Genomic DNA, 27,200 nt, shown 5'->3' on the forward strand with positions numbered 1-27,200 from the left:
ATACTTTTGCTCTAAATTATTGCATATCGGATTATAAAATATCACAAGAATGATAAACAATTTAATAAATGGGGAAGAAAACAAACAAAACCTTACAGCAAATAATCGCCGCACAACACATGTAGTCTGGGGAACTGTCAGTGCCAGACTGTGACTGCAAGCTGTATTGTTGCCAACATACAGCTCCAGCAGCTGGTAGAGATGCTGCAGTCCCTCATTTTCCACGAGAACTGTAATATACCTGTCGAGCTCTCATCCTGAACTTAACCTGCTCTGAGGCAGGTTAGGCATCGTGTCCCAACAGAAAGTAAACCAGCTTTGTGGCACTGAATGCCTAAGGTTACCTCACTGTACAGAAGTCCAGCTTTACGATAGAGGCCCTGGGTCTTCCAAAGAGGCAGCGGGCTGCTGTGAAGCAGACAGGTTTCCAGGAAGAGGTTTGGTGACCACTGAGGGTTTTAAAAGTTATCAGTAAAATCTTAAAATCAATCTTAAAACATACTGGTAGCCGTAGAGGAGCTAAATCTGGCGTAATGTGTTCATGTTCCTTAGTTCTGGTTAAAAGCCTGGCAGCAGAGTTCTGCACTGACTGGAGCCTGTTCACGGATTTCAGATTAAGAAGAGTTTTACTCTTCTTAATATTAATATTAAGTAATATTAAGAATATTACTTAATATTAGTAAATAATATTTACTTATATTTACTTACTTAATATTAAGTAAATAATATTCAATCCTCCCTTTCGGTAGTTTGATCAGAGGGTTTAATTGAGATTAAATCTATAGGCAATTACAACTTTAGAAAAAAAATTTGTTGATGCCTCTCTAAGCTGAAAATGTTCAAAAGCAGTTTCTTCTCTTTTAAGTATAACAGTACAGTGAATATTTGGTTTTAATAAATGTTGGCCAGATGAAACTAGACACTCAAGGTCTTCATCTTGGTATGATTTTGACCAGTTAATCGAGAAAATCATCTGATAATAATGCCAGCACAATCCTGTGTGCCGTTGTGTGTGTTTTGTGAATTCCTCATTCTGTCAGGTAAGTAAATGTACCTTCAGTTCAACACTGAGTATTAATGAAATTGTCCTTAACAGGTGAAGACTTTTTTGGAGGGGCTGTCTCTAAGCTGACATGGACGGCCTTGGTGACGTTGCAGCATCTGTTGCTCTTTGGCAGGACCGTCATGGTTGGTGCCTGGGATACGGTGATTAGAGCATGCTGCGCGCCAGGGGCTTGGTTGCCAACACTCATGTTGTTAACCTGCTGGTGTACCTGGAGCCTCAGCTCCTGGTTCTGTTGATTCAGGTCTTCTCTCTGTTTCTTCAGAGCATCTCGAATCAGCACAGCTGTGTTGAGGCGCCGGGTCAACTGCTGCAGCTCTTGAAACTCAGACGTCCCCTACAGACAGAGGACACAGAGCTCAGCAGTCTTGTCAAGTTATGGTTTCATCTTTTACTTATCACCATTAAATTTTCTGTCCTTTTACTTTTTCTTTGTCTTTGTGTTGAATTGTCATTTGAATTTTGTATTTTGCCAAGTTTAAGTTATTCATGTGGCATACTCTCTATTCATTTACCCCTGTATTAATCATTCCTCCACTCATCATCAATCCATCCATCTATTTGTCCATTTTAGCAACCAGTGTAGAAAAATGCAATAGGTAAAGGTCAACTGGTTTGAAGGTTTCACCTCCTGAGTTAGTGATCTGTGGTTTTCTTCTGCTGCTGCTGATGACGGTGATGATGGTGATGATGATAAGGATGATCTGAGGACCTTTTCATGCTTCCTCTCCAGCTTTCTACACATTTCACCAACACGTACAACCCTCTCACCCTAAAACACCAGAACATGGTTAGAACAATCACACAGAGAATACATTGCAATTTCTGCTCCATCAACAGACAGACGGTGTGAGAGATGTCACCTTGGCAATCATTGCCTGCAGTTTCTTCATGGCGCCATTGCTCTGCATGGTGAGTTTGATGAGTTGCTTCCTGGCTTCAGACTGATGCTGACTCCGTTCTTGGTTAAGCTTGTCTATCTTTATTCGTATCTCGTTGTTGAGAGCCTTCAGATCTTGTATTGCTGCATTTTTTTCTGTCTCCCTGGAGTTCATCTTCTCCCTCAGCTTAATAACTGAGTGCTAATAGACCAAAGGCACAAGGAGACAATGGCAAGGGTCCTGAGGTACACAGTGTTCAAACTGAATGTTGTAGTAGAGTGAATATGTGATCAGCTACAAAATCAGAAGTCCCTGAAGTCCCAGAAGATTCTAGGAAATCCTTTAGAGAAGTGTCTCACACATCAGAGAACAAAGAAATGTAAAAGTTTCAATTTGAGTAAAAACCACTCAGTTCTTTATAACCATAGGATGACGTATTCCCACTAATGTCATATTTCAGCCATCCGAGCCAATCCAATCCTAACATTAGCAGGGAGGACCCTGGACAAGTGGTCAGTCAAGCAGACTCACATTCAGGTCTATAGGCCGTACACAGTTCGAAAGCTGCCTCAGGAGCTGCTGATCATATTTTACACCACCATCGTCCAGTATGTGCTCTGCACTGCTGTCTGGTTCTGCTCTGAACCAAGCTGAACAGAAACAGACTACAGAGAACAATCTCATCTGCAGAAAGAATCATTGGGACTGACCTGCCCTCAGATCAAGGCCTGTACAGGTCCTGGACCAGGAAACAAGAAGGCGACATTGCCGCACACTCCTCGCAGCATGGATGCAATAACCTCCCTGCCACTTCAGTTCAGTTTTTCTATTTTCTGTACTGTCATACTTCTTTGCCAAGTTTAAGGGAGCTATACAAAGGGAGCTAAGTTCCAATGCAGTCAAATTCCTTGTTTGTCCATGCATACTTGGCCAATAAAGTAAATTCTGACTCAGATTCAGATTTTGATTCTGATTCAGAATTTGGATAGCAGAGAGGAGAACAGCTGAATCTGGAAGTTTAACCACTGCAGATAATGCTGGGATGAAACTAGTGATTAACTACAGTCAAAGTGTGCTTGGCTAACTGTCCTTTCAGCTTCTAACATTTTGAGACTATGCACAGATGAGAATGGAAACTAAACCTGTACAGTAAGTGTTACTGTAACAGGAAACAGTGGCAACTAAAATTTGCACTAATATAAAATCTCTATACAGGACATGCAGTAAATTTGAAGTGAATACAGGTTACAGGATGAGATGGGAGCAACTCCTCCCAGGATAATAGATCATAGGTTATGTGCTTACAGAGAAAAACGGAGATGCATCGGGAGGATGAGACAGAGTGCAGAGCTTGTAACCGGAGCGTGTGCAGTTAGAACTATATCATTTTTCAGATATACATGCTCTTTTTTTATCATATTATGATACTCTATGCTGCATATTTAATATGATTTTGTTAGGTCAGAAGAAGATTCCTAAAATTTTATCTGATGGAGACTGACAGATGGTTGGACAGACAAACAGTTAAGATTCATATTGCCTCTCTGAACTGACCTGTAGATCTTTAATGTCCTTAATTTTTTTAGTTGTTTGTTGTAGGTAATGGTGGTCTGTTTCAGCCATATTTTCCAACTCCTTTTTTTTTTTGCGGAATAAAATCAAATCCTCGCGGCGCTCCACCCTCAACTTCATCCTCTCCTTCTGTTTCAGCATCTCCTCCTCCCTCAGCTTCTTCTCAAGAAGCTCCTCGTCCTTGTCCTCTGGGTTCTGCATGTCCTCAACCGTGTCCATGTCCTTTAAGGACCCCAAAAATTAAGAATGGACAGGAGACAAAACTGACAGTAAGACTTCAGAGACACAGTCAGGACAACTGTCATATATGTGAGCCAGACAGCTTAGAGAGATCTGGTGCTGGGAGATACCGTCTCTTCTACAGCTTTCTCCAGGACCGAGATCCCCTCACTATACACTTTGTGGATTTCTTCCATCACTTTTTTGTGCTGCTGCTCCAAAGTGATTGTTGCACCTTCCAAATCAGTTCGCTGCTGCTGAGAGAGTTTCCCCATTTTCATCCTGAAACGGACACACACACACAGCATTAGATAACACGATGACATGCAGCAGTTGTGACATTTCCACTTTTTACTTTATTTTAACTTTTTTTTTTTTTTTTTGTCGTTGTGTCCATCAGGGGCATTGTGGCTCATCAGACTGACCCTGTGGAGTTGAACCTGGAGCTCAGACACTGCATGCCGTTCTCCCAGTGCTGCTGCACAATCATCATCCTCTTCTCATGCAGAGCCCATAATCGCTCCAAACGCTGCAGGTGATCCCGGCGCCCCTGAGCAGACCGCCGCTCATTTTCCTGGAGGTTACATGCAAGATCCTACAGAAAAGACAGACAGGAAGTGGAAGAGTCAACAGCTCAGCCTCAGTGTGCAGGACTGGTTGAATCTTGCGGTGGCAGTGACTCACTTTGATAACATTGTCCAGGCCGTCCAGCTGCCTCTCAAACGTCTGACTGAAAATAGAGATTTCCTGACGAAGCTCCAGGTCTCGAGTCTGACGGAGAATCCCCCTCCAACCATCATTCAGCTTCCGAAGGTTCCCTGCTGTGTTCTTCTCCTCTTTCTCCAGCTTGTCCTGATTCACTCAGAGAAGAGGAACAGGAAAAAGATCACCAGATAGTATTAAATGTAAAATACAATAGAAATGTAACCTGACACCTTTAACCATGATAGCTCCCATCGTTAGATCATCAGTGAGCTACCTTCAGAAACTGAGCAAGCGTCTCCTCTCTCTTCTTGGCCATCTCCTCCTCTGCCTGAGCTCTCTGCTGCAGGAACTCCATCCTACCTCCACCTTTCTTCGCTTTCTTTGGCATAATGTCCAATCGTCGGAGAATGAACTCTTTTCAGACAGGAAATAAAATCATTTCAGACGGTATAATCTGCCAGGTGAAATCATTTCTGAATGAAGTGAGCTGCTTTGCTGTCAGCACTGCTCCACTGGCCTTCACGATAAGCACCAAAGAATGACCCAGCTGATCAGACCTGCCTGTTTACATGTTTAATTGATTAACAGGACAGCCACAGAAATCAGTGAAACACTGAGCTCATATCAGAAGTCTTTGTTCCGCCATGAAACGAAGAGCGCTTCGGTTCCCTCCGCATTAAAATCTCACCTGAACTCAGGTGGCATCGCATTTTCCACAGCAAACATTTCTTCTTGTTGGTTCACTGTATTTCCCCGTTTGTGTCCTTCATCTTACCGTAAGAAACCGAGGAACCGCTCCAGAGACCACAGTCTTCACCGTTCGTTTGTTTCCGGTCTCCCTGGCAACGGCGACATTCGAGCGCTTTGTTTACACCGCCATGTTGGACAGGAGCTAAGCGTCAGAGTCCATCTTTCCATAAATCATACAAGGCCTTTCCTGTTTTTACTGCTTTTCTCTCCTTCCGTCCACGTGGTGAAATAATATGTTGTATGATGTGTATTTTCGTATTAGGCCATTTGGACTGCTGGATGCAGTATGCTCCATATCAAGTAAAGAGATCAAAATAAATAATAGCAAAACTGATGCAATTGTTGTCATTGTTGTTGCACCAACCTGTCAATAGTTTAAAAGCCCTGACAAAAACAATCTAGGATGCGGACATAAATAAAATAAAATAAAATACTACTATATTGATTTTTCATTTCTTCCATTCGAGCCTAATTATGTTTCAACACAGTTGTTAAAATACTCCCTTTAATGGGCTCCATATTTTGTTTGCAAGAGATCGTTCATTCTTCATCTTCTACCGCTGATCTGTTTCCGGGTCCGGGGGGGCGCAGGGGCAACCCACAGAGACGGACAGAGACCAAAAACCACTGCGAGGCCAAATTGAGATGTTTCTGTCTGCCTCATGAAAAGACCTCTAAAGTTTCGCTCTGGACATGAGTGTGTATGCAGACATGGATTGAAACAGTATTGTGATGTGACGGTAAGCTGGAGGAAATGGAAATTACAAATGAGCACCTGAAAAAGAAAAAGCACATCTTTCCTACTTTGGCTACAAAACAGAGCCCTCCTCTTCAGCGTCCAGATCCTCAATTCCACTCATCGTCCTATACTCTTCGTCTCGCGATGGTGGTATAGTGGTGAGCATAGCTGCCTTCCAAGCAGTTGACCCGGGTTCGATTCCCGGCCATCGCAGTCTCTTTTAGCTGCTAAAATCCGCTTTGCCACGTGTGACACCCCCTGCAGTCTCCCTGGATGTTTCCTTCTGATTTTTTGTGACAGCATTTATCTGCTTCGTTAGGTGCACAGTTACAGATAATCGGGTTAAAGAAGGAACAGCTAAATTTTATCCCACTGTCACTGGCTCATCACAGAGGAAAATTTTACTTTTACTTTCCTCTGTTTCTGTAAAATTTTAGACATCGTTACGAAATGCAAAACAAGTTTGCGGATGAAGACGCACTGTGCGGAAAAGCGCAATGTGGCGCGCATCGTGAAGCTGAACGGTAAAGTCAGTTTCTTCATTGGGTAGGTGTGATGTTATGAGCATACATACATAAGAACTCCATTACCCAGCAGGCCACAGTAGTTAGGAGCCCCGCCTAAGACGTCAGTTTACGTATCCGTGCCGGTAGGGCAGTTTGCAGACCAAATCATCATCGGATGTGAGTGGATGTAGTTATTTGTTGTTATCGCCACAGAACATGGCACACAGGTCACAGGTGTGCTGGCGGCTTGCAGCTTTAGTCAGCAAGATAGACTGCTGCTTCACTGACCAGAATATGTTTATGGGCTCGGTTTGTGTGTATGCAGGGTTAGAGTTAAGTTAGGGGACAGGAGGCTGGTTAGGGTTGGGGTGAGCATCAGGACTGAAACTCTCTGTTGGCCGCGGCACTACGGAATCACGTTGCGCTTCCTGTGTGCTTACCTTATTATGTACGGACGACTGTAAGTATTGGAGCGTCTGTACTGTCGTGAGATAGAAATAAAGGAGCGAAAATGGAGTTTGGGTTGCGTGTCAACAATTTTCTCCCGTGTTCAGCCCACCAGCTGATTGTTTTTATTGGTTCCAGTTAGCCAGAACACTGAGCCTGTGTGGGTTTCCTCCCACCGTCCAAAGACATCATGCTTGGGTTCATTGGTGACTCTAAATTGTCTGTAGGTCTGAGTGTGAGTGGTTGTTGGTCTCTGTCTGTCTGTGTGTTGGCCCTCTGATGGACTGCTGACCTGTCCAGGGTTTGAGCACTTCATTATTTGTATTGAAAAGTGCTATACAAGTAAAGTTTTGATTATACATTCAGTAGAGCAACATTAAAGCAACTGTTCTTGAGGTACAGAGAGAGACTGAAGACCTGAAGTCCACTTGGTGATAAGGTTTGGGAAGAAGCCAATACACTTTGTGTCTCTTGGTTAAAGCCAGCAAAAAAACATAGTCCTACGGTGCACCCAGGGTAAACCCAACCAGCATGGGAAATTAAAATCAGTGTTGTTGTTGTTGGTGGTGGTGGAGGAGGTTGAGTCACTCTACTTCCAGCACTTGAAGGGCCTGATGAAAGCTTTCCTCACAGCAGAGAAAACTGGTCACTTTGGACCGCTTCTTTCTGGGTGGGTGGGTGGTGAGGGGCTTGTCAAAAAACCACAAGCAAGACAACGCAGACAACATAAATTCCAATTCACTAACACTGATGATGACATGATCTGCAAACACAAGCTGCTGTAGGCTGTTGTGGCTGAGTGGTTAAGGCAATGGACTGGTTCTGCCCTACCGGCACGGATACGTAAACTGACGTCTTAGGCCGGGCTCCTAACTACTGTGGCCTGCTGGGTAATGGAGTTCTTATGTATGTATGCTCATAACATCACACCTACCCAATGAAGAAACTGACTTTACCGTTCAGCTTCACGATGCGCGCCACATTGCGCTTTTCCGCACAGTGCGTCTTCATCCGCAAACTTGTTTTGCATTTCGTAACGGTGTCTAAAATTTTACAGAAACAGAGGAAAGTAAAAGTAAAATTTTCCTCTGTGATGAGCCAGTGACAGTGGGATAAAATTTAGCTGCTCCTTCTTTAACCCGATTATCTGTAACTGTGCACCTAACGAAGCAGATAAATGCTGTCACAAAAAATCAGAAGGAAACATCCAGGGAGACTGCAGGGGGTGTCACACGTGGCAAAGCGGATTTTAGCAGCTAAAAGAGACTGCGATGGCCGGGAATCGAACCCGGGTCAACTGCTTGGAAGGCAGCTATGCTCACCACTATACCACCATCGCGAGACGAAGAGTATAGGACGATGAGTGGGATTGAGGATCTGGACGCTGAAGAGGAGGGCTCCGTTTTCTAATGCACCTTCATGGCATCACGTTACCCCCGCCAAAAAAAAGAAGCTCTATCAGCTGCTCAGCACTTGTACATTTCCCATGTGGGGCATTTAATGCCAAAGCATGTGTGTCAATATTTCCCAAAGACATATTGAATTCAGCCTCAGTGTTTTCTTGCGGATATTATCTGTGATTATGTGGGATTATGTTTGATGACTCCAGGTATAACAGTATAAAGAAAGTGGACCACTGCAGTACACAGAACAGTCAGAGTAGCTGTTGTGTCTGAGACCACAACTCCAGCTGCCAACATTCAAGTTCCTCTGAACTGCAGACAATCTACAGAAATGTTTCATGACCACGGGCAAAACACCTTTGTGGGTGATGGCCATGTTCACGTCGATCCTGTTTCTGGAGCCAGCTCAAGACTCATTTAGTTTTGGGCTGAAGCCAGATTCTGGAGCAGGAGCTGGAGGACTCCATTTCAGTGTGAAAAACTGAGATGCTGCTTGTTCAGGAGGAAATCCTAAAGGTTCTGGTGCTCAGTTCCTTTGAGAAAGTGAAACAAGAAAAGAAGATGCCAGCTCTGTCAAAACCAACACGAGACCGACTGAGATGATGTGCAACGTGCATATGGTATGGTCTACAGAGATGCTGGCTGACTGGATCACTAAGTATCACAAGGTTTCCCACACCAAAAGACTAGGAGCTTTCACCACAAATAGATGAAACTCCCAAAGTATGAAAGAAAAACGTGCATGTTTCAAAGTAATTTATAGTTATTGTTATTAATACAACCTCCAACAACACAACAGTGGTTCTTCTGTTAAATAGCTCCCTGACAGTTTTGCACTTTTGATGAGCGTTCTGTTTTTTTTTGGCCAATATGGTTGTGGGCTGTGGTGGTGGGCATGGAGGCAGTTGGGGGCAACGTGGCCTGGATGGGGGGCAAGATGTGGCCTCCTTTACAGGAAAGGAGGCTAATCTCTCTCCTGAGAGCCACAGCCTTCTGCGACTGTGTTTTCACCAGGATTTTTAATCTTCGAATGTCCTCCTGGTCCACACATCTCCTGTTGTCCTGGAACTGTCTTCCCTTTGGTACACACAAAAATAGCTATTAGAGCGGAGTTCACAAAGACAAACTCAGACAGATTCAGAAACAGAAGAAAACAATCTTAAATGCTGACATGATATCCTGGTTTGAAATCTGACGGATGACAAATTCAGAGAAAGACTCACAGGTTCAGTGTAATAAACATATTTAAAGCAACATGTATGGACATTACTGCATTAAAGAGAAGGTGATCGTGTTTTGACAGCAGAATAAACCAAAGTGGAGATGGTGGCAATCCTGCAGATGTTTGTGTAGTTTTTCAGCAAATAGAATCACACACTACAACAAGTTTAAGATGAATTGAAGGTAAAAAAAAATACCATTTTCTTCTGCCTGGCCTTGAGTTTAAGCTCCATTTCCCTCTTCTGGTTGAAGAGGTTTGTCTTGCTGAGGACACGCTCCGTATGACACTTAGTCACCTCCATCAGAGCATCACGCGCCTCTTCTACCTTCGCCTAAGTAAAAGTTGAAGAGGTTTCGAGCAAAACAGGCGAATGTTATAGATGTCATGATTGTCAGAGCACACACAGGTCATCTTACATCCCACTGGTTGAGTTCCTTGGCGTATTCAGCTTCTAAAAGGAGCTTCTCCTGCCTAAGCTCCTCCAGGGCTCTGTTCCCTGACAGTGTCTGCAAAGCCTCCAGGTCCACAAGTCTCCCAAACTTCATCATCATCAGCTCGTTGCACTGTTTCTCAAGCACTACAACACCCCACAGACACACAACGAAATACTAATTTATGAACACTGACTTCAGTCTTCTCTCTGACTCGTTTGTGTTGATGTGGCACCTGAAGTTCATGTTACACCTTTTCACACTATCGGTCTTACCCTGGATAATAGCTTTCATGTCCTTGCGGTCATGGATAAGCCTGATGTGCTGCTGACGGGCTTGAAGGTGCAGATCTTTCTGCTGGTTCTTCTCCAACTGCAGCTGTTTGATTTGCCCCTGCAGCCTGTTCAACTCCCTCCTGTCCACCACCAAAGCCTGGCTCATGTCTGACTGCACTGAGCCGTTAAAAGCATACTCAATCTATGAGACAAATGGAAGAAGAATTTATCCATACTTAGATAGCATTTTCATAGAATAAATAATTGTTGATATAAACTAAAAGTCCTTTATCATGATCATTTTCATAATTCCAGGACTATTCAGGGCTCTTTTCTGAAGGGTGGAATGCATCAGTCTAAGTTTTAGTTTTGACCACATTTGAAGCTTGAAAAGAAAGGAAAGCTCTACTCGTGCCTGATTTGTGTATGTGTATGCTGAAAAGCTGGATCATACAGAGCAAGAGCTTTGACCTTCTCTGATGACATCAACAATAAAACTGAAATGCATGTGGCGCTTTAACCTGGTTGTCCTTCACTGATAACCACTATCCATAGTTACCCACCATGTAAACCATGTAAATCTGCTGACTTGAGTTGAATTTAGTTTTGCTTTCACTTTGTGTTTAGCCTCCACAGTTTGCAGCTGCTCACCTGGTGCAGTCTGAGAGGAACCACCACATCCAGCTCATTCATTTTCTGTTGCTTCTCTCTGTTGACTAACTCCAAGTCATCATCTGCTGTCTTCCTACTTCCAGTCAGCATTTTCACCTGCGAGGACAGATCACACAGATGTAAAGTACAACACACAAACACAAAAAAGGGTGTTACTTAAGAACTGAGCAATGAAAAGCGGTGTTTAACCTTCTTGACTAGTGTCTCATACTCCTTTCTCAGAACTTCAGCGATCTTTCGCTGCTCTAACAGCAGGTCCTCCAGGTCCAGGCGACGCTCACGCAGCCGCAGTGTGTTCTCAAACAACTCGGGGTCACAGCCTGACACACACATACACACTAAATGTAAAGGCCAAAGGCTTTGTGTCTCTGTGCAGTATTGGAACAAATCAAAATCAAATCAGATTTATTTGTATAGCGCCAAATCATAACGAAGTTACATCAAGGCACTTTACACATAGAGCAGGTCTAGACCAAACTCTTTATGAATTTATTTAAAGAGACCCAACAGATCCCCCGATGAGCAAGCACTTGGTGACAGTGGCAAGGAAAAACTTCCTTTAAGAGGCAGAAACCTCGAGCAGAACCAGGCTCAGGGGGGGGCGGCCATCTGCCTCGACCGGTTGGGTTGAGAGTGGGAGAGAGAGAGAGAGTGAGAGAGAGAGAGAGTGAGAGTGGGAGAGAGAGAGACAGTGAGATAGGCATGGGGGGGGGGGGTGTAGGCAGGAACATGTTGCTGCATGAAGTTCATGGAGTTGAGCTGTAGTACAGAATTCATGAAATATGGGACCAGCAGGTGTTGCAGGAACATGGGATGGAGATGAGTCACCACCTGCAGGATGAGGACAGGGAGAGAGAGGAGAGGAACTGGGAGAGACAGAGACTTTGGAAGAACATGGTTAGTAAATGCAGTATAAATGCTTAGAACTAGGTGAAACTGTGTTTTTTAAGAAGGATGGTTCTTATCAGCGCATGCAAGGGGGGAAGAGGGAGAGCGAGTGAGACGGAGAGAGAGAGAGAGAGAAGCTCAGTCCTTCCCCCAGCAGCCTAGGCCTACAGCAGCATAGCTAAAGAGTAGAGGACTTTAACTTTTTAACTATAAGCTCTGTCATACAGGAAAGTTTTAAGCCTGGTCTTGAAAATTACTAAAGAGTCCGCCCCCGGACCGATACTGGAAGTTGGTTCCATAGAAGAGTGGCAGGAACAGCAACAGAAAGTTCAGGTTCTATTGTAGAATAGCTTCATTGTATTGAGACTCAAATAAAGTTCAGCAATTGTACTAAACAGAGTCTGTTGGGTCTTCAGTATTTGGGATTTAGATTTAAGATTCAAATCCAGACAATTTAGAGTAAACACAATAAACTTGTGCGACAAAAAAAAAAAAGAAAAAAGAAAAAAAGGCCCACACTCATTGACTAACTCCCTAACAAACTTTCGTCCTGCCCTGCCCTATGTGCCCTGAAGATAATATCTAACTAGGCCAGTGAGCAGGGTGGAGATACAGACCCTGGTTCGGGTAGGGGGGAGAAATAGAAGAGGTGGAGATAAAAGTAGGGATGGGATACAGACCCTGGTTCAGGTAGGGGGGCATGAAAGTATAGAGGGTGCAGGAGGTGGTGGCAATACAAGCTACACTAGCAGATTCAGCAAATGAGGGTTTGACCTGGATTTCTTCCTCTGCTTCTCCCAAGAGTCTGTCTATTTTAAGAGCTCCCCCTGCTGGGCCCCCAGCTACTATTACTTCTTCCAACCCAAATCCACTGACTGGATCTTACTGCCTCATCCGACATTTCCTTCACTATTTTCCTCACACTCTGTCCCCTTCCTCCTAACTCCTTCAACAAAGCAACAACAGATGATGAATATATGTTTGCACCGACTCAAATTATTATCATGATGATGATGATGATAATAATTGATGAAGAAGTAGTAGAATAAATGTAAATATAAATTATGACATATTTACAGACTGATATATCAGGTGTGTTTGGGATCACTTTCAGATCTGAAGAAATGTAAAACTTACAAAAATGAAGCAGTGTGGATGATTGACTGACTACCTTACATACGATGATCTGCTCACTTCAGTATCTATGCTCTGTTGCCGGCTTGACAGGGCTGGGGAATTATGCAACACCAAATTCAGGTATTTTGTCTTTAAAGTCATTATTATTGTAGGCACCTTCTATTTGATTTTGGTTAGTTGTAAGGTTCTGCCCAAACACCAGGTAGGACATGGTGCAGGCTGGCTGGGCACAGGAGGTTTGTTAAAGGTAATCATAGGAGTTGCTGATGGTGAGAAGCACAACGTTTTTTACTGTGCCAGGAGGCTGTGATTTGCTGTAATGTGTAAGTTAGGTTAAATTTTTGGATAGTGCTAACAGCGCAGATTGATTGGTAAGAGAGCAAATACACAGTATATGTCAACAACAAAACAGTGAATAGCCACCATTTATTCTGTCTAAACAATTAGAGTCATTCGCTGCCTGTAGTAACTGAGGTTAAGGGTATAGTAATTTAACCACAGTTAAATTATTATTATTATTATTTTGCTTAGTCAGGTTTTCTAACAGTCTGATTGCAATTGTTCAATAGCAAGTCCAGCAGGAATGAGACAGAGTCAAAGTGAACTGCTCTGACATAGACTGCGCTTCATGCTGTTACTGACCTGGGGGACAAATGCTGTCATCCAGAACAGCACCTCCATCCTCTGTGCCACTGTCATAATCATCCCAATTGTCATATTCATCAGAGTCTTCATCGCTGTCTGTTTTTTCTTCTGCAAAAACACATAAAGGATAATGACGGAAATAATGGACAGAGATATTATACAGCATCGTGCACGCACACACACACACCTTCATCTCCAGCTTGCTCCCTTTTCTTGACACGCTTGATGCTCTTCTTGAAGACTCTGGTCAGAAACTCCTCAAACTTGTTGTTTTCGCCCAGTGTGTTCTTGAAGGCTCTGAGTACAGTCCTTTCTCTCTCTTGTAGCCTGACGATCTCTCTCTGCTCCAGGTCCAGCTTTTCCTTACATTCCTCTAGTGCTGCCTGTCAGGAAAGAAACAAGAAACTAATTTTAAAAATGGCTAAAGGACGTGATGAAATAGATACAGAGAGCAGTGCAGACGATCCCTCCCACCTTGATGCTATCCTCCTCTTTAATGCATGTGTGAAGCCTCCCCTGCAGGCTGTCTTCCTTCCTCTCGTAGTCCTTGAGCAGCAGCAGCTCCTGGTAGAGCGTCAGCTGACGGAGGTCAGCCATCTTCAGCTGCCAGTCCAGATGGAGTTTCTGGAGATGGAGCTGCAAGAGCTCTGCATCAAACTGACTTGCTGAATTTTCCATCTGAGGATTTTAAAACGAACAAAAACAGATTCTATTACACAGATGCACAGTTGATTCCGGATGATATTTGATGCAAGACATATTTAATCAAATGGAATGGCCTTTGATTTGATTCATTATTTAATGACGATCAAAGACCTGCTTTAAGAGGGAATCCTGTTTGTACAGCAGTCTGATCTCTTCCTCATTACTGAGCTCCCCCTCTAGCTCAGTCAGCTCCACTCCCTCCTCCTCTGGTGTCTCTTGTTCTTCTGGGCTTCTTCTCTCGGGGCTGGGTGTCCCCTCTTGCCATTTCTCCTGCTCAGTCTCCTCCTTCAGCTCTTTTTCCAACTGCTCTAACAAAAATGTAGTTCCCTCATGCTCCTCATGCTGTATGCTCTTAAACCTGTTAAAAATGAAAGGTAGATTTACTGTTAATCTTCATGTTAACCTATTAATATAATGAAAAAAACAGTATTATAGGAAATCATTTGGTTGGCCTGCCCTTTATAGATTTGCTCCCATGCACCACATTAAGTTTCAAAGGCCTGTATGAGAATGCTTCTGTTGTTGAGCTGAGTGATTATTAATAGCTGTTATAGATCTACTGGCCCCATAAAAGATGTTTTTGTAAGAAGCAAGAGCGCTGTTTAATGTCAACTTTTGGGCTCGTGCTAAAACCTGGTTCCTGTACCTATGGTCCCTCAGGACACAGTATCGCTCCAGGGTGGCACGGTTGTACTGTAGCTTCTTCTCTGGGGTTTCCTCAGGCAGCATTGTTGGCATGGGAGGTGGAGTTTGGTGGAGATGAACCGCCAGTCGTTGTTGGACCTTGCAGAGCTGCTGAGCCTGAGCATGGAACTGAGACATCAGATGAGCCTTGGACTTCCTCAATGACACAATACGTCTATTCATCTCAGTCTGCTTCTCACGGATCTGGTGGCATTAGAAATTCAGTTAATCTCCTAGACTGGTAACTTTGTGATGATCTGGTTTTTCATGATTTACTTCAAAAAGTAACAAATGCCCATTGTAGGTGCTGCATTCAGAGAGACCACATGCATGAGATGTTAGCAGCAGAATACATTTTACATTAATAACAGACTGAATCAGTTATCTATTCATCATAACTAAAAAAAAACCCAATTTTTTTCATTACATGAGCTAACTTCACAGACTAATCAACAAAGGGGTCCTGGTTTTCTTCCTCACATCAACTTTTGAAAAAGATGGACTAACAAAATATACCTAAAACGTGAACTCTGATGATGATGATGGTGTTTGCTTTGTGAATAATTGTTTCAGTTTATACACAATTTTTAAACTGACAACTTCATGTCTGCATCCAGACACGAAGACATCCAGTATTAGCATTCTTCATTGAGCTTTAAATTCACTAGTCTAGTGCAAGGCAGACAGCTGATATATCAATGCAAACAACCATTTACATCTTTGATGGAAAAATATTTGTAGTAGTATAATAGTATATTAGTGTATAATAGTAGTAGTATATAAAAGTAGTAACGTCAGTATAAAAGTAATATAATAGTGTTACGTGACTCTAGTGATTATGAATCTTGCCTTACAAGAACTCTAAAGGCCAGTGGAAATATGCAGGTGGTGACCTTGTAAAGGGGAAGACATTTTATCTGAGCGTCTTCCCCAGATGAAAGAGATCTTATCTGTTGCCGACTCCTTCTCACCCAGACCTACAGGCAGTTTTAGAGTCACCAATCAATTCAACCTGCATGTTTTTGAAGTATGGGAGGGAACCAAATATTTTCCCACATAGCCACAGAAAGATTATAGAAAGACCCCAGTGTCCCACCTTGCACGGGAACATCTCAAATGATTGGTATGTGTATTAATCGTATCATTAAATGGCTTTGTTCCTCTTTTCAAATTAAGAAATAAATACTAAGAGACTTATGCCAAGATGTTTTGGTCTTGCATGTGTGTTTGTGTGTACATCTTCCTCCAGGCCCATCAGCTCTGCTCTCTTTTGGACAGCGTTCATCCTCAGGTGTCCAGGCACCCTGAAATCTTTGGCTGACTTCAGCTTTAAGTCTCCAATGTTCTCCTTGGCTTCATGGATGGCATGCACATCTTGTGGATCCTCGCTGTTCTCGTCTGGCTTCTCTTGGTAGCTGGGGCACAAACAAGGCACCGGAATTTTGTCCCAAAAAAGAATAAACACAATGATAACTCAACAAAACAGTTAATGCCCCATAAATATCATCCCAAAGGGTAGGAGGTATCGTTGGTGGTCATGACACTCACAGTTGATCCCATTCCTGTTTCCTCCTCTTTATTTTGGCTCGAGCTTGCTCAGCTTTCTCTGCAGCTTTTTGGAGCCTCTCAATCTGCCGATCCCCCAGTTTAATCACTGATTGAGTAGCCACCTTGGGGCGAACCACCTCCTCCTCTATAGGATGTACACAGGCTATAAGTGATGCATGTCACTGACATAAAACAAGAATGCAAGCAATTTCTGACCCTCTAGTTTACTGCTGTATTTCACAGGCTCAGCTCTGGATTTCCTGTGTTCTGGTGCATCTTCTCTGTTCTTTTCCAGCTGGCTAGGTTTGCCTTGTTCCTGAGTTGAAGGCTCAACGAGTGCTGGTAAATGATAGGTAGAGACTCTGTGGTTGGAGCGGATGGCGACCACAGTTACCACATTTGTCTCCAGAGAGTCCCTGAACCTGCAAACAAACACAGGATTTCATTCTGTTTGGAAGCTGCTGGTCTGCATGTATAACTTTGTATATAAAGGGCAAAATCCAAATTAAATTCAAATTAAATCCAAATTAAATCAAAATCAATTCAATCATCCAATAATTTCTTGGGTTGCTACATGGAATGATTTCTGACACTAAAGAGACAAAGAGAGAGGGGGAATGAGTCTGTCCTGGCTAAAAATCAAACCAAGGCCTCAACTACACAAAGCATTTGTATGAACCTAAATATTCTTTATATTCACATTCATCATTGAGCTGCAGCATGTGCGGTGCAACTGGGTCAAGGTTATTGAGGTATAAGTTACAAAATAGGAAAATAATTGTGTGTGTGTCCAGTGAGTACCAGTCCTGTAGCTTGCTGAGTGCGGTGTGGGCATGCTCCTGTTCCCAGGCCTGCTGCTTTCTGACCTCCATCACCTGCTGGGACTTATCCCTTTCTGCCTGTTCTCTGAAACACGGGTCCAGCTGCAGCTCCTTACACACAGAAACAAACACCACACATACCAAAGGACATTGCATCATCCCTAGTCTTTACCCAAACTCAAACAATTTTAGTTTAGTTTATTCAATCATTTCAAAACAAGCAAAATGATACCACACATACAACATAACAAACAAATCCACAGGACACCACTGATAACAAACCATGTAACAACCACACACAAACAACAACAAACAGAGGAAAAGGGGATGAAAGAAGCAAAGCTTATATATTTCCAACCCCAAGACAGCATCATTACAATGAAAACACACATTTGGTCACCCCTGAAAATAATTTCAATGTAGATGACTTCAAAAACAGTGGATTATTGTGATCATTGTCCCTGACATTATAAAGTGTTCTTATGGCTCTTTTTTGTAGTATGTACAGAGGCAGCAGGCTGGTTGGGAGCAGTATTACCCCAGTCCTCCACACAGTAATTCAAATATGGTAATACAAGAGAATAATATCAGTAAAGATTGTTGATTAAGTACCTAGTTCTCCTCATAACACCCAAACTCTTTGCCATCTCGGAACATGCATAGCTAATTTGAGATTTGCAGCAGATTTTTTCATCACTTACCACACCTAAAAATGTATTATGGTCCACTCTTCCAATAATAACATTATCTATTATTATTATTATATGAACCAGGATGTCAATTTTACATTTTTCCAAATAACATCAATTTTGTTTTGTCCAAATTCAGTGACATTTTGTTTAAACCAAACCAATTTTTCAATTTGTTCATTTCATGTGTGAGCTCTTGTAAAAGCTGCTGCAAACCCTCACCAGAACAGATAATATTGGTATCATCAGCAAAAAGCACAAATTTTAGAATTTTTGATACTTTACAAATATCATTAATGTATTGAATGAAGAGAATCATCCCAAATATTCATGTATGAAGACCTTTTTTGAATGACTAAGATTACTGTTCCACAGAAGGAGCTATAACCGATACAATGTCAGCTCTGTAAGTCTCAGTAAGTCGGCGTCCTGCAGTACGTCTGTATTGATAACATCCTTTATGACGTCTTGTTCTGAACATGGGTGTTCCCCAGGGGTGTGTGCTTCCCCTTTTGTTGTTAGCTACATACACAAATGAAGTGCAGCGCAACAGCAATGACCTCTCTCTCATTAAACACTGTATGCTGATAACATGGCCATGGTTGCCTTACACTTACATATTCATCAGCACAAAGGGCCAGGAAGTGGAACAGGTCCCTCATCGAAGGGTACTTCAGAACAGTTATCAACAATAAACTCACTTTTCTTGCCACCCAGACTGCATCTATAAGAAAGCAGGAGCTTTCTTGTCTCACTCTCCTCAGCAAGTTAAGGAACTTCAATAACAGCAAACCCACGCAATCCAAAATGTAATCACAGGCTGAGAATGTCCTCACATGCAATATAACCTCTTGGTATGGTCATTTCTGATTCAACTGTCTAGCTGAGAGACTGTCAGACCTAGGGCTGCACAGTTATAGCCAAAATGATAAATTCATGTTTATTTTCATCAATATTGAGATCACGATTAATTATCTGACTCAGTCACTGCCCTCAGTGACTGTCAACTAGTAGTACACATTCACGGTGGTGCAGGGAACAACTCTGATTTGCTCATTGGGGCATGTGATCAGTCAGTGGTTCACGGAGCGCCAGAGAGAGCATTTTCTCTATTGCTCTGTCACTCCAATATCGTGATTGTGATTAAAATTCAATTAATTGTGTCAGACCAGTCCATAATGCACAGGTCTAAGTGCCTTTACCTCAGGCTTCAAACGAACATGCTTCGGCAGACTCTGGTTTAAGTCCAGCACCTCTTTAAACTTCTTCTGGAGTTCAGCCAGCTTCTTCTGCTTCTCTGCAATCTTCAGTTCGGCCTTGCGGTGCAGGCGGTCCATCTCCAGCTTCTGTTTAGCAGTCTCCATGCTGTTAGAAGTTACAAAATCAGAATCATAGGAAACTTAGATTGACTGCAGACAACATACACAAAAAGCTTTTTGAATATGTCAAAGATAAAAAATAAAACACAGGCAATAGTCATGTAGTACTTTTTTTAAAAGATATAGAAACATGGGAAGAGATAAAACAAATAAATACATAAACATGATGGATGCACAGAGTAATACAAGAAAACAAGAAGAGAAAAAGAAGAGCAGAGGGTCACTAACCAGTTTATTTACACTCACCTGTAAGCTCCTGGGTCCTCAATGTCCTGAGCCAATGCTTCATTTTCAAGACCCACCTGTTAACATTTTAACTGATATTCAGCTCCAACCATGTAGTCTGAAAAACTATGTTGTAGCTCTGCTCATTTGCCTGAAGGGCCCTCAATCTAAAACATGCGATAGTTTAAACCTCATTTATACTGCTGTCAACAGTTTACAAGCACTTATCTAATCGGAGAAAGTGAGCAGAACCCGTTTGATTAAACAAAAAAATGTGACAAAAGAAATGTTAATAAAACCCATGTGGACCAACCCTGGGTGAAGGAACTTTGGCCTTCTTTCTCTTAAGAGTCTTTTGAAGCTCCTCTGGGGGAAGCAGGCTGAACGAGAAGATATTCCCATCATCTCCCGCTGTCAGTACAAAGTGGTCGTCGTGGCTACAGCAAACATGCCGCAGGTGTCCATACTGGTTGTCATGAACATTGAGAGCCCAGTAGGCATTCATGGAGGTGAGGTTGTGGTCCTCAGGCTGAAGCAGGTACACCCTTATGGACCCTGAGTGCATGCCACAGAGCATCAGCTGCCTGTTAGAGCTATGAAACACAGAGACCAAAAAGCACCAAGTAGGGCATACAGGAAACATTAAGACATGAAGGAGGCTGTGCAGTTAGTGATTTGTTTGCCTCTCATCCCAGCTACCTGAAGGTTATGGAGAGAACAGGGTCATCATCTGTGTCCTTGACAGGCAGGAAGTTGAATGGCTCATCCTGCCGTTGGGCCGGATCCTCATCCTGCTTTTCAGAGAATTTACAGTGATACAAGAAGCCAGAGTCAAAGCCTCCCTACAGAAGACATAAAAAAAAGACATGACTTTAGGAAAAGCTCTGTTCTCCTTGGAGCATTATGTCTGTGAAATTTTACCATGTACCAAGAGTCAGGTTGTCACTCTCCGTTGTGAATCTAACTGATATGATGTATTTATTCATCTAGCCATGATATTCATGCCATACTGCCTACACATTTTTCATACATCACTAACCCTAACCCTGTCTATCTATAATTTTATGTTCCTGATGTATAACTGTTGTGTTTGTGCATCATTCTGTCCTCGGTTTTTATTTTTATTTCAATAAACTACGTTTTGTGGGAAGTTTTTTATAGATTTATAGCGTGTACAGGTTGAAATTTGGTATTTGACCACATACATACAGTACAACTGACTTAAGTTTGATGTCTTTACTGATTCAATAGATTGCTTACATCGTCCAAGTTGTTGCCTCTTGACTGACATGATTGTGTGTAAGTTTGGCTGTGTGTGTACCATGGACAGCCAGAAGTGGCCAGGCTGTGAGTAGAAGCCACAGCAGAGAGGACTTGGATGGTCAGGAATGTAGATTGGTGGTAACTCTTCCTCTTTCATCTCTACCTCCTCTTTGTCTTCTGGCTCTGTGGACTCTTTCACCTCTTCGTTTTTCTCTTTCTTCTTTTTCTCTCTTGCAGCTTGGCGTCTTGCAATTTCCATTTCTCTCTGCATTATAACCATATAAATTAAAAGACAGTAAATCATGCTACAGGCATCTTAAATGAGCCTGAAGACAAGGAAATGACAGAGAAAAATATATGAATGATATGGGGAAACAGATGACAATAGATGATATAGGTTACAAAAAAACCCACAGTAGGATGTATTATAGTTGCATGTCCAATTAGAGGCCAGCAAACAACATTTAATACCGATAATGCAAAGACCTTAATTCGAGATTTGATGCTCCTGAACCTGAAGGATCTGCTGGGCAGTCCAAGCAGGTGGAAGGTTTTGGTTGGTTTGGCTGGTTCTTTTGCCTCTGAGTCAGGACACTGCACCTCAACCACATGACCACTCTGACACAGGATTAGCAGCCTGTTTTCATTCTGGGTGAGAATATAGGAGAACTTGGTTGAATCATAAACATGGTACTAAAGCTATTTAGATGAAAGTGAGACAAGCGTGTTTCCCAGGCTTACGTGGAAATGAGGGGACCACTCCAGCCCCTGCACTGGCCCAGGGACACGGACAAAGCCAATAGGGCTGTATTTTTCCCCAACAGCAAAGAAGAACACAGTGCAGTCTGAGCTCTGAGCAGCAATGTTTTGTTAAAAAAAAAAAAAAACAGAAATGCGAGATTAAATAAATAATCAAATGAAGTCAGTGATGATAAATGAGCTCATTCACCACATCAATATGCAAAATATAACGGGATGGAAAACAAACTGCTGGGTCCTCTGAAGATGATAGTTGTCTCATATTGACTCTTATGGTGATGGAAAAACTCTTACCCCTGTAGCTAAGATGTCTCCATTACGCTCATATGCCACAGCGGTTACAGGGGCATTATGGGGTTTGAAGGCCTGCTTGAAGCGCAGATCCACACCTTCTTTGCAGTGGTGCCCAGTGACCACATGCAGCCTTTGAGGGTCAAACAGCTCCAGTAAACGGACCACACCATCTTCAAAACCTGTCACCAGTAAACCACTATGGTTCACCTGAAGAGAAAAGCCAGCGATCAGTTCCCCCCCAGTACACATTACAGATTCATGTTTTCATACCAATATACTTACCAGAGGTGGGGCCCAAGTGAGAGCAGTTCCACCCTGGTTGAAGCGGCTGCTGGTGAGTTCGGTTTTTGCCAAGAAATCAAAGATTCTGACTGAACCTGGAGCGTAGAGACAGAGTGAGTGTCTGTGTGTGTGTGTGCAGATTTGGAAATGTGTATGACTTACGGTCCAGAGCAGTCGTGGCCATCAGGTGGGATTTCTTTGACACATCCAGGCCCTGTATCGCTCCAGCATGGAAGTTAAACAGACACTCTGGATCAGGAGTCTGCACGCACACATACATCAACTGTCATCATACTGTATATTTACAACCATTTATATGAGTCCATTTGTTTTGCTTTACATGTTGTTTAAAATACTGGAAAGCTCCTCAAATAAATATTGCACTGAGCCAAATAACAGCGACTTTCCGTGTTGGTGAAGGACAGATCCAGTTTCCAGATGGTTCCGCTGGAATCCTACAATTACGACCACAAATCAGAGAGATTGGGATTAAGGTGAAACTAGATAGTGTTTTACAACTGCTTGTAATGAACTTTAACTGTTGACTGTTTGTCCTCTAACCTGAGCAAACCAGATGAAGGACTCAGGCACTGAGCTCTTCACTACAGAGGAGAGGCAGACATTGTGTCCAACTACCATCTCATTCATGGGCTCCATCTCAAACCTGCTGCAGTCACCGTTACTATCAGCAGCGTCAATGCTCTCAAAGTCCCAGCCCTGCAAGGGCAGAAGGACTGTTACAAAATCACAATAGGGATAAATTCATCACTATCCCTATTCATTTGGTCAAGGTACTATATCAAGGGCTTTATCAGGCAACAAGAAGTGAATTTTATATCCTAAAACGGATGTGTTAGAAGTAAGAAAATAGCAAAACTGCACTTGTGTGATGTTTCCAGTCTACAATCTACAAGATCTGGAACCAAAATGGTCCAAGGAAGAAAAAATGGTGGGCCGGTGCCAGGACCATGAGTGCTCAATGCTCATTGACGCTTATAGGGGATGAAGACTGGCCCATGTGGTCTGATCCAACAGAAAAGCTTTGTAGTTCAGACAGCTGATGAAGCTCATGTTGGTTTTGATAGAAAGGTGTCAGAACACAGTGAGCACCACAGTTTGTTGTGTTTGGGGCTGTGTAACTGCAGACCAGTTACACAGCCCCCCCTGGTCTCTTTAAATAAATTTATAAAGAGTTTGGTCTAGACCTGCTCTATATGTAAAGTGCCTTGATGTAACTTTGTTATGATTTGGCGCTATACAAATAAATCTGATTTGATTTGATTTGATTTACTGCAGGCAATATCAAATGCCACTGCTTTGTCTGAGTAGCTGTCTGTTGGTAAATGAAAATGGTAAAATGTGACAATATTAGGGATGAACTTGATGCTTGAAATGTTTAAAAATAATAAACATAATATGGAAACAATCAAAAAATCTAACCCGGACCACACCATCAGAGCCAATCGTCATCAGCTGTCCATCCTCAAGGGCAAATGGTTGAACTGTGCCAGTGTGACAGTTACGTCCCTCCTTACGGCAAATCTCCGCCTTTATGGCATTTCCGTCCCACAGTAGCAAGTTTCCCCAGTCTGTGCCAGACACCACCTGCCAGGACAACACAAAGAGGTTTTCTCAAACCAAAATAATTTTCAAGTCAAGAGCAGCAAAGAAAATCAGACACCACTTTAAGTCCCCCCAGCACCTGTCCTAGGGGTTGTTATAATACCAAATTGATGTGTCTATGACCACTAGCCATATTCTTTTAGAGAGAGATTCCCATGGATCAATCTCTGTATCATTGTGTACAAATAGATGGGATTGTGGAACTTCATCTACTGGGATATTTATTACTTATTTACCACACCTGACACTCCAATCCAATCAGCCTCAGCTGAACTTGGTGTTTAGTGCTACTTCACACTTAGCACCAAGCATAACAGTATTTTAAGTCTTAGTCATAGTCAGGCCTGAGTGACTTTTGAGAAGCACAGACCTTTCCATCGGGAAGCTCAACGTAGCCTTCAATATCAGTTGCTGCAGTTTTCCCAAAATGTCCCATAAGCCCTTGCAATTTAAGACCTGTGAATGTGCTAGCCATTTTCCAGAACCTGATAAAAAAGAGAGAAGGTATTTTCAATTTATATGAACTAACAAAAAACACATTGGTCATCAATTAATGGGAACAATTGAACAGCTGATGTCAAAGTTCATTTATTTAACACTTGGTTTAATTGTATTTGGTCTGCTATCCACTGTTAAAAGTGACTGAGTTAGCAAACGAATGTAAATTATAACAGTGTTTATTATGGCAAATTTTCAGATGATTCAGTAGATTGTTTACTTGATGTGCCTGGATCCGGATGATGTGAGCAGTCCTGAGTTGTATGGGGAGAAGCTGACTCGGTACACCTCCTGAGAAATGGCCTTACACCTTAGCATCACCTCCTCCTGCCTCCAGTTCCAAAGGGTCAGCATGTAATCAGGTGCACTGCCCATGCTGGCTAGCAGGCTCCCTTCCCGGTTAAAATCAACAAAGCTGTATGCATGCTCTGTGCCACCTAAAGTTAAAGAAAAAACAATGATCAGATACTGAAAAGTAAACACCAAGAAAGAAATGTAACTAATTTCATATGGGTTCCAATTACCTCTGAGGATGCGGTATGGTCGTAATGAGGGATATTCATATACTATGATGTTGGGCTTGTTTCCCTTCTCTGCTGCAACAAAGTAGTCTTTGACAAGACATACCTTTAAATACACACACATACAATGACCCACACACAACCACAAAGAATAAAAGACTATTTTTTTTAACGATGACATGTATGTCCCTGTATGAGTAAGACATTTTTGAGAAACTGTTATCATATGGTTCTTGATAGGGTGGTATACTGGTTATCTCATAGGAAGAAGTTTCTTCCTATAAGGACAGGCAGTGTGGCTATGGATAAATAATTCTTCATCATCTTACGATAAAAACATTTAAAATCATTTCAACTGACGCATTTTCATATGAAATCATCATGATATAATTTAAAGAGTAGCATAAGACCTGTTGTAAATGGGCTAAAATAGCTAAAGAAAACAAACAACTAGTGAGACACAAAAAAAATATGATCAGATATTGGTATTTGGTAAATATACTATGCAATGTTAATTAACCGCCGGGCCGCGGACTGGTACTGCTGCGTGGGTCATATGTACTGGGCTGCACAGAAAGAACAAATAACTTACAATTCCGTTTCATTTATTATCTGAGTCTGAACGACATGACCATAGACATACAGAATGGATGCCGCTTTGTCTGCTTGGGCCACCATCTTGGACCGGTCACTCCTTATGTCTGTGGACATGACCGGATTCTCTCCATTACCGCTAAAATCAAACCCACAAGCTAGCAAAATGAGTAAAAAACAAACGTGTTTGGAAAGTTTCTTTGTGAAGGGAAAAGTCTCAGTGAGGAGACAAAAGAAGAGCCTGAGGAAGCTGCATTTAGGTTCGGGGTCAGGGGTCAGGCGGCAGAGAGGATGTTCTGAGGACGCTGCTAATAAAGTTCCATACGAGTGCACAGTGGATTCACGTTTCTTATGAAATTTAGAAAACAGCACAGTTTTTATGACGGCCATATCATTTTACTTTGTTGTATTTATCCACTACACCTTTAAGGCCGATCCGTGGAAATATTGTCTGACCTTAAACCAGTTGGTGGTGCAAAAAAGGTTGGGGCCGCTGAATTAACTGATGCTTCCCATTAAATGTAGGTATTTCATTTTGAAAGTGAAGTTACAATCCTCAAACAGTTTAACAAATAGAATGATGCGAAAGCTTTAGCCAACTGAGTAAACGGAAAGTTATCTCTGTTCTTCCATATCTGTCAGTCTAGAGCGCCTTATACATGGTGTAGGGTTTGTCAGGTTACCCACCGTGATGGAGCCGATTCCACCTCCACTGCAGGAGCGAAGGTATCTCTGCTCCTTAGTGGAAACATCCAGAAGGACAAGCAGGTTCCCTGCTATGAACATCAACGTTTTGTCATCCAGCAGCTGTAAATTTGCCCTTCGGCCACTGTCATAGCCAAAAGAGTGACTGAGTCAATCACTTAAGGATCAAGATGTGCTTCTCTTATTGCAGTATAGTCAGTAAAGATGAAACTCTATGCTTTCATTTTTTTTAGCTCTTTGGTGATGTTTACTTCTGTGATGGGTATTGGCCAATTGATTTCACATTTGCCTTGGTCATTCAGAAGGAAGTTTCTGATCTCGAACTCCAATGATATGTGTGGCGTTTCCTACTCAAAGTTCTCTGACTTCAACTGGCACATCTGAATGTGTAGAATACAGAATAATAGCTATGCAAAAAAAATAAAAAATCTTTAGTACATATTAATTACATCAATTTAGATTACATGAACTAAACTATGAACAATAAAGCATAATTAAATGATATCCCATCTCATAATAAACCTGCTAAATAATATACAAACTGGGACAGGACTGAAATTGATGATTTAATGAGAAATCTTGGAAATAAGACACTTTAAAATCAACTCATGTCCTGATTTGTCTAAAAGGTAAATAACCCTTCAAATAAGATAAGATTTTTAACTGTGTGAACTCTCTTTGCTCTTTTTCTTTGTGTGTATTTTCTGCATATGGTGAGAGGAACTGGGGTGAGAAATAGGTTTCTCGAAGGATACGAAAGGTGCAGGAAGTTTTCTGGGATCTCAGAGTCTGCTGTGATGTATGGTCTGGAGCAAAGATCCTCATACTGGTAGTACATGTCTGGATCTAGCTGCTTTTGCATTTCTTCCTCAGCCTCCTGTTGAGCCACTGACTGCTCAGGATCACCTGCAGTAAAAGTAAAATTCTTTTTAATATCATTTACTTCAGCGGACTTTTAAAGCTCTACCTTCTACTCCTACCTGCTTGTTCACCAACGCAGGCCATGTCTCCTGCCGTTTTCACACACCTGTCTCTTTTATCTATAAAAACAGACA

At 42.3% G+C, this 27,200-nt stretch overlaps 2 protein-coding genes and 2 non-coding genes across 4 annotated transcripts; 1 reads left to right on the forward strand and 3 right to left on the reverse strand.

Annotated features, from left to right (window-relative positions):
• Positions 1 to 755: 755 nt before the first annotated feature.
• On the reverse strand, positions 756 to 5,143 carry drc2 (dynein regulatory complex subunit 2). The gene is made up of 9 exons (XM_029516409.1): positions 5,129 to 5,143; positions 4,715 to 4,854; positions 4,420 to 4,587; positions 4,161 to 4,330; positions 3,879 to 4,017; positions 3,499 to 3,678; positions 1,927 to 2,145; positions 1,673 to 1,835; positions 756 to 1,396 (listed from the first exon to the last, which is right to left on the reverse strand). Exons 2-9 carry the CDS (start codon positions 4,826 to 4,828, stop codon positions 1,062 to 1,064), a joined length of 1,488 nt encoding a protein of 495 aa, XP_029372269.1. The 5' UTR covers positions 4,829 to 4,854; positions 5,129 to 5,143; the 3' UTR covers positions 756 to 1,061.
• A 927-nt stretch (positions 5,144 to 6,070) lies between these two features.
• trnag-ucc (transfer RNA glycine (anticodon UCC)) lies at positions 6,071 to 6,142 on the forward strand. Its single transcript has one exon. It is a non-coding gene; the product is annotated as a tRNA-Gly (tRNA).
• Positions 6,143 to 8,149: 2,007 nt separating this feature from the next.
• On the reverse strand, positions 8,150 to 8,221 carry trnag-ucc (transfer RNA glycine (anticodon UCC)). Its single transcript has one exon. It is a non-coding gene; the product is annotated as a tRNA-Gly (tRNA).
• Positions 8,222 to 9,095: 874 nt separating this feature from the next.
• On the reverse strand, positions 9,096 to 27,150 carry cfap44 (cilia and flagella associated protein 44). Its single transcript, XM_029516399.1, has 34 exons — positions 27,126 to 27,150; positions 26,901 to 27,051; positions 26,128 to 26,290; positions 24,850 to 24,952; positions 24,546 to 24,762; positions 24,198 to 24,312; positions 23,645 to 23,809; positions 22,766 to 22,921; positions 22,594 to 22,659; positions 22,367 to 22,466; positions 22,205 to 22,299; positions 21,923 to 22,129; positions 21,611 to 21,721; positions 21,341 to 21,517; positions 20,928 to 21,134; positions 20,306 to 20,448; positions 19,920 to 20,199; positions 19,628 to 19,683; positions 19,205 to 19,367; positions 17,294 to 17,424; positions 16,721 to 16,914; positions 16,493 to 16,637; positions 16,182 to 16,359; positions 14,907 to 15,148; positions 14,372 to 14,618; positions 14,030 to 14,233; positions 13,743 to 13,938; positions 13,553 to 13,663; positions 11,075 to 11,205; positions 10,865 to 10,981; positions 10,214 to 10,415; positions 9,924 to 10,084; positions 9,704 to 9,838; positions 9,096 to 9,362 (listed from the first exon to the last, which is right to left on the reverse strand). Exons 1-34 carry the CDS (start codon positions 27,148 to 27,150, stop codon positions 9,096 to 9,098), a joined length of 5,361 nt encoding a protein of 1,786 aa, XP_029372259.1.
• Positions 27,151 to 27,200: the final 50 nt, after the last annotated feature.

Source organism: Echeneis naucrates, chromosome 12 (genome assembly GCF_900963305.1).
Source record: "Echeneis naucrates chromosome 12, fEcheNa1.1, whole genome shotgun sequence".
NCBI classification, from domain to species: Eukaryota; Metazoa; Chordata; class Actinopteri; order Carangiformes; family Echeneidae; genus Echeneis; species Echeneis naucrates.

Excerpts from the sequence above, each read along its gene's own strand:
- drc2 (XM_029516409.1), bottom strand. The coding sequence starts at position 4,828 with ATGCCAAAGAAAGCGAAGAAAGGTGGAGGTAGGATGGAGTTCCTGCAG. Across the intron at positions 4,588-4,714 it reads CGCTTGCTCAGTTTCTGAAG|GACAAGCTGGAGAAAGAGGA; the intron begins GTAGCTCACTGA and ends TGAGTGAATCAG. Across the intron at positions 1,397-1,672 it reads GGTGAAACCTTCAAACCAGT|CGTCTGAGTTTCAAGAGCTG; the intron begins TGACCTTTACCT and ends GTCTGTAGGGGA.
- cfap44 (XM_029516399.1), bottom strand. The coding sequence starts at position 27,150 with ATGGCCTGCGTTGGTGAACAAGCAG. Across the intron at positions 27,052-27,125 it reads CTGCGTTGGTGAACAAGCAG|GTGATCCTGAGCAGTCAGTG; the intron begins GTAGGAGTAGAA and ends CTTTTACTGCAG. Across the intron at positions 15,149-16,181 it reads TGATGGGCCTGGAGGAAGAT|ATCCGTGAGAAGCAGACTGA; the intron begins GTACACACAAAC and ends TAATGCCACCAG.